Here is a 7,345-nt window from a genome sequence, read left to right as displayed (position 1 = left end):
TTTAAACACAGATTTTCATAATTGTTATCGACTATAGCTTGCAGCTTATTTGCATCCGTGTAATTTTGTATCATACAGGCATTATTTTCAACGCCCAATGGACTTCATATGCCTTCTTCTCGGACGCCTCTGAAAGAGCCTATGCCGCTGCGATTTACCTGCGAGGGCTCGGGCCGCACGGGGACATTGAAGTGTCTCTCCTGTTTGCTAAGACCAAGATCACTCCGATTAAACCAGTCTCCATACCTAGACTTGAGTTGTGCGGTGCTCTACTAGCCGCCCGGCTATTGTGTCGGCTCACTAAACATCTGAAATTGGAGAGCTGCCCTCTATACGCATGGACTGACGCAAGGGTGGTACTTGCATGGCTACGAGCACATCCCTCACGTTGGACACCTTTCGTAGCCAACCGGGTGGCTGCCATACAAGAATTAATGCCGGGGAATCATTGGCACTATGTTGCTACGTCAGAAAACCCTGCAGATCTAGCTACACGGGGCATCTCGCCACTGAGAGACCGACGCCTTTGGTGGTCGGGACCCCCATGGTTGGGATCCCCGTCAAGTGACTGGCCAAGTGAAAGTGATGCTCGACAGGAAGTAACCGAGGAGCGGCGCACACACGCTACCACTCTTACTACTGATAAAATCGACAATGATGTCCTTACACGATTCTCATCATTTTCTAAATTAATTAGAGTTTCAGCATACTGCCTCAGGCTGCTACGAGACGTTGAACGACCCCACGCCGTTCATCTCACTGCAGATGAACTGGCACGCTGTCGATTGCGCTGGTGTCGCATCGCTCAGCACCAGGACTTTGCGGAGGAGATCAAGGTCCTCTCCCGCGGCTCCCAGCTGGCCCGTCGATCCCCACTACTGTCGCTACGGCCCTTCCAAGGACAGGATGGGCTGATCAGAGTAGGCGGCAGACTTGCTCACGCACCGTTGGCCTTTGCCGAAAAACACCCGATTGTTCTCGCCAAAGAAGAGAACCATCTTTCGTTACTCCTCGTGCGCGATGCACACGAAAGAACCCTTCACGGCGGTCCGCAGCTCACGAGGAGCGTGCTCTCTCGCCGTTACTGGATTTTGCAAGCCAACTCGCTAATTAGATCCGTTGTAAAACAATGTGTAAAATGTGCTCGTTTCAGGGGAACCACTTCTCAACAACAGATGGGCCATCTACCAGCGGATCGAGTCAGACCGGCCCGACCGTTCTGGACCACTGGCGTGGATTACGCTGGACCCATCAAGCTTCGAATTTCCAAGGGCCGCGGATGCAAAGGCTACAAAGGATATATCTGCCTATTCATTTGCATGGTCACCAGAGCCGTGCATTTGGAAGCCGTATCGGATCTCACCTCTAGCTCATTCCTGGCCGCTTTTAGGCGTTTTGTGGCAAGGAGAGGCCGTTGTGCGTACCTGACTAGCGACAACGGTACCAATTTCCGAGGGGCCGAACGAGAGTTGCGGGACCTATTCAGCGGATTTTTACAAGGATTGTAAAGCCCAGCTGGCTCAAGACAGCACGGAATGGGCTTTTATCCCTCCCTCTGCCCCGCACTTCGGCGGACTCTGGGAGGCAGGCGTCAAGGCCACTAAGTACCATCTCCGACGCGTCTTAGGAGATCAAATACTTACCTACGAAGAATTGACCACATTACTTTGTCAAATCGAGGCGTGCCTCAATTCAAGACCGCTCTATCCGTTAAGCAATGATCCAAACGATTATTCTGCGATCACCCCTGGGCACTTCCTTATAGGAGAGAGCCCAGTCAATGTACCGGAACCGCCCACCCTGACGGATACCCATGGGAGGGCTAACTCTAGGTCTATTTTGATTACTAATCTACGTGATCATTTTTGGAACAGGTGGTCGCGAGAATACCTTCACCATCTACAACAATTGGGTAAATGGCGGCAACGCTCGGAAAATCTACAGCCAGGCGCCCTGGTTCTCATCAAGGACGACCTCTTGCCACCAGCCAAATGGTCCTTGGGACGGATCAGCGAGGTTCACCCCGGGGACGACGGAATTGTACGCGTGGTCACGGTGGAGACGTCAACTTCAGCTCTCCGCCGCCCTATCACCAAGATCTGCCCACTTTCCATCAAACCTGCAGACCTGACCGCGAACAACTCAGGAGAGCAACCTAATTAAGATATCTAAAACCCAGACATCTCACGGCGGGCGGCGGGTCTCGGACCAGCGCCTCCTTGTTTCGTCTTAAAGACGAGGCGGGCGGGATGTTGGAACGACTCCGTCGATCTCTGTCGAATCAATAATATATCTCCCGATTGGAGCTCATGGAATGCTCCGATTTGCGAATAACAACAAACGAGTTTTTACGCGCACCGCGATGGGTCGAGGACGCTTTCACACTCTAGGTGGATCGAGTAGCTTGGGGTAGGGGAGAGTCCTCGCATTCCATCGCGCGGCTTTGCGTTGAGTCTAACGATAATTCCGCGATGAAACGGAACTGCTACCCGGCGACAATCTATCGCGTTAATTTATGTTCAACCAACAATAAAATAATAATACGGTGAAATCAAGTGAGTGATATTGTAACCTGTTCGATTCTCTTCAAGTAACATTTCCTTCACGGAGGTCGGATTCCAACCGGCGATTTCTCGACCGGCGATTCCCCAACCAGGTTAAATATATATTTTTTAAAAATAGATATCAGTAGTTTTGGCATATTCAACAATGGTACAATGAAATTATAATGAATGTTATAAAATAATCCTAGTTTAATCAAGCTTGAACAATCAAAATTGCTTTTGAAAGCAATTTCTTTCTAACCATTTACATTATTTTACCAGCTCGAACCTTGAATTTTGTCTCAAATATTCAAAAAACAAGAAATAAGAAATGTAGACTATTTTTACCATTTGTTTTTGTCCTTCCTCATTAGTTTTTAATGCGATGTCGAAATCAAGTAATTTTGTAAATTTATTGAAAGGTTTGTTCGGAATAAGAGAAAAAGTACTACTACAGCTTGAACCAGATGCTGAGAGCAGTGGAAGCGAATTATTTGTACGCTCTAATTGCTTTAAAAATGCATTTTGTTGTTCCAATAATTTTTTAATCGCAATCGTGTTTTGCAGGATTGAAACAATATTCTGACTATCTGAAACATAAATTTACAAATTATATTACTATAAACAAAAGAACAATAAATATGAATGATTACCTGCTGGAAAATTTTCAAAAATGATATCGGTTGGTATCATATTATTTACTGGATTAACAGCATCTTTAGGATCTAAATAATGGAAATTTTTAGTATCATTATTGTATTTATTTAATATTAAATTAATAAATTAATAGACACTATATATATATTAAGCGGGATTACTTAAAATCGACTTGTATTGTTTAATACCTTATTGTACCAAAAATTATTTGTTTATACCTTCATCAGAAGTTACATGGTCTTCAGAGGCAATATTATTCTTTTTATTTTGACTCACGTTTATTGCTGTTTCATCCATATTTTCGATATCCTTGTCCAAGTTTTGGTTATCATCATTAATCAAATCTAAATGTATAAAAAATTACACTATTAAGCATTACTTTATTTGCAAGTTAAAAAAATAATGTTAAAGATTTATAAAAATAATATATATATTTATTTATTGTTATACCATTTGTCAACTGTTCATTTTCTAAATGCAAATCCATGACAGTCATTAACGGAGATGGTGTCATTCGCGGATTTGAATCGTCATCATTTAAGTTGTTTGCTGTAACTGGTTGGAATGTTTTCTTTTTTCTTTTCCCTCGGCCTAATTGCGAACATGATGTATCTGATGTATCGGTTCGAATTTTTTTATGTACAACATCTATAGCTTCCTTATATGAATCTGTAATTACAAATTATTTTATTAATTGTCTATATATATACATACATTTGTATTACATGATTTATATAAGTCTTTTCCATAACCGTATTCATAAATATTGGGAAGTTATGATTTGATATATTAAATACAAAAAAGTCATTTTTTTAATATAAAACATGTTTAATTAAGATATTATCTTATTATATACTATCAATATTTTTATGACAATACTTACTACTTTGAAATATTAGTTGCACTATGTATTTTTGCCAATTGTCTTTTGGGGGTTCTTTCCGTAATATATATTTCCTAACATTTTTTTCCGGCCATTTACACATTATTTGATCATTTGTAAATGTCATCCATGAGGTTGGTACAACTTCTACAGCGTTTGATTGGCCTTCTATATTGATAAATTCAATCACTGACCAAGTCTGCAAAGCATATAAACCATTTAATTTTCAATTAATAAACATTATTATAATGTTATAATATGATCCCACAAAAAAAGACATCACAGATGTAAAAAAAAAGCGCTAAGTTATATCTTTCGTCAGCAAAAATAGTTCTTTATAATAATAAAAAATATAATCTTCTCAAAAATTATGTTTATAGCCAAAATAATTCTTTGCAAAAATTAATCATTATCAAAAATATTTTCTCAAAAATTATATTTATAAATTATATTTTATTTTTGTTAATAATACTAGAAAAAAATTAAAATATTAGCATCAAAAAGTAGTGAAATCAAAAAATTGCGCTAAATAATTATATTGATAATACGAGAAAAAAGGTTAAAATATTAGCATCAAAAAGTAGTCAAATCAAAAAGTTGCACTAAGTAAGTGACAACATAATATATAATATTTAGATAAATTTCTTATAATGATACAAATGTATAATTATTGCTTTATTTTAAAACGTTTATAATATATACAATAACAAAATAAATTCAGTAAAATATATATATATATATATATTTATTCATCTTTATATTTAAATAACATGAATAATTATGTAATTAATTTAAACTGGAATGTATATACATTGTAAAGTTATTATATATTTTTATAAAATATTTAGATAAATAGATATATATAAAAAATAAATTATTTATCTCTAAATAATTATTTAATTCAAATATATTTAAACGTATATTCAAAAAAGGTATTATAAGGCACAAAGAATTAAATTTAGGAAATTAAAAAAATTTAAAGTTAAATAAAAATTTTTAATTTAAATTAGAAAATAAAAGTAAAAATAAAAGTAAAAAAAATGTAATGTACAAAAAATACTTAGCGCTGTTTTTGTATTATAGCCCTTTGACTACGAAACGTCCTTAAAAATGATGATTAGTAACGAAATGTGTATATACAGAATATATCACACACAGAAGTCGCATCCTATCTTTGGAGAGTGAAATGATGAAGTCAAAATAAGTCGAAATTAAAGAATCATGAAATTATATTTGAATCTTTTTTATAAAAAAATTCATAATGAAAATAATGCGCTTTAAACATCTATCTCGAAACTTTGATTGCGATCAGGAAAACATTGCAAATGCTTTAAAACATGTATCAGAATAAAGAAATTTTTATTCATTTATATTTTGATTGATCAATTAAACACTTTGAAATGCTCCATATACATTAATTAATATATGTATACATCAGGGTTGGGAAAGTTACTTTGTAAAAGTAACTAGTTACAGTTACAGTTATTTCATTGAAAAAATAACTAGTTACAGTTACAAGTTACCGATTTTAAAAAATAACTCGTTACAGTTACAGTTACTCTAAAAGTAACGAGTCGTTACTTTTCAGTTACTTTTTAAAAATAATTATACATTGTTTTAAATATAAGGAGCTTACATTTTATGCACAATTACAGTCAAGTATTTAAAAAAATATATATTTTTCTCGCTTATTTCTCCATATGTAAGTTTCGAAATTAATTTATATGTGGAACTTTGGGATCTCAAATTGAGATACAGTTCCGTTTAATTAATTTTTCGTTTCGTTTCCTTGGCTCTATTGCCCAGCTTAGACGACAGCATACTTATATTATTTTTTTAACTTGCAAATAAAGTAATGCTTAATAGTGTAATTTTTTATACATTTAGATTTGATTAATGATGATAACCAAAACTTGGACAAGGATATCGAAAATATGGATGAAACAGCAATAAACGTGAGTCAAAATAAAAAGAATAATATTGCCTCTGAAGACCATGTAACTTCTGATGAAGGTATAAACAAATAATTTTTGGTACAATAAGGTATTAAACAATACAAGTCGATTTTAAGTAATCCCGCTTAATATATATATAGTGTCTATTAATTTATTAATTTAATATTAAATAAATACAATAATGATACTAAAAATTTCCATTATTTAGATCCTAAAGATGCTGTTAATCCAGTAAATAATATGATACCAACCGATATCATTTTTGAAAATTTTCCAGCAGGTAATCATTCATATTTATTGTTCTTTTATTTATAGTAATATAATTTGTAAATTTATATTTCAGATAGTCAGAATATTGTTTCAATCCTGCAAAACACGATTGCGATTAAAAAATTATTGGAACAACAAAATGCATTTTTAAAGCAATTAGAGCGTACAAATAATTCGCTTCCACTGCTCTCAGCATCTGGTTCAAGCTGTAGTAGTACTTTTTCTCTTATTCCGAACAAACCTTTCAACAAATTTACAAAATTACTTGATTTCGACATCGCATTAAAAACTAATGAGGAAGGACAAAAACAAATGGTAAAAATAGTCTACATTTCTTATTTCTTGTTTTTTGAATATTTGAGACAAAATTCAAGGTTCGAGCTGGTAAAATAATGTAAATGGTTAGAAAGAAATCGCTTTCAAAAGCAATTTTGATTGTTCAAGCTTGATTAAACTAGGATTATTTTATAACATTCATTATAATTTCATTGTACCATTGTTGAATATGCCAAAACTACTGATATCTATTTTTAAAAAATATATATTTAACCCTTTTTCCTTCTGACTAACTGACTTTAATTGAAATTAAAATAGACAAAAAGGATGCTCAATATTTACCAGAAAAGGCTCGAACAATTGTATATATATATATATATGTATTTACATTTTTTTCGTAGGAAACATTTGTCTATTTATTAGGAGGCACTTCTCCCCACGATCAAATAAAAGCTGGACTAGAAAAAATATTTACTAATAAATTGGGTACAAAATGTTCTTGGATGGGTCGCAAAGGCAACTTCGAAGTGAACACACTAATAATTATGGACATTTTAAAACGTATATAGAAATGTAAAAATATATAATTATAAAAAATTAATGCTTTTAATAGCATAATAATTGTACCGGTACTATATTAACTTTTTTTTTGTTACATTTGTAGGATCGACTAGAAAACACTTTCCATTTTTGACAGATAAACAATTTCAGAACTATGTGTCAGCTTGGTTAAGGCACTCAAAAACGCGCTACGACAGAGA

The 7,345-nt window shown here is 34.5% G+C and overlaps 1 protein-coding gene and 1 long non-coding RNA gene across 2 annotated transcripts; both read left to right on the top strand.

The window, feature by feature from the left end:
• Positions 1-364: 364 nt before the first annotated feature.
• On the top strand, positions 365-2,163 carry LOC114944557 (uncharacterized). Its single transcript, XM_085488295.1, has 3 exons — positions 365-564; positions 698-1,504; positions 1,875-2,163. The coding sequence occupies exons 1-3, from the start codon at positions 365-367 to the stop codon at positions 2,161-2,163; spliced, it is 1,296 nt and encodes a 431-aa protein (XP_085344421.1).
• Positions 2,164-6,282: 4,119 nt separating this feature from the next.
• On the top strand, positions 6,283-7,106 carry LOC146720534 (uncharacterized). Its single transcript, XR_014926032.1, has 3 exons — positions 6,283-6,318; positions 6,382-6,623; positions 6,986-7,106. It is a non-coding gene; the product is annotated as an uncharacterized LOC146720534 (long non-coding RNA).
• Positions 7,107-7,345: the final 239 nt, after the last annotated feature.

Source organism: Nylanderia fulva, unplaced genomic scaffold (assembly GCF_048542155.1).
Source record: "Nylanderia fulva isolate GAGA-0341 unplaced genomic scaffold, ASM4854215v1 Scaffold674, whole genome shotgun sequence".
NCBI classification, from domain to species: Eukaryota; Metazoa; Arthropoda; class Insecta; order Hymenoptera; family Formicidae; genus Nylanderia; species Nylanderia fulva.
The sequence above is the reverse complement of the archived record's forward strand: the minus strand, read 5'-3'. Positions and strand labels throughout refer to the sequence as shown.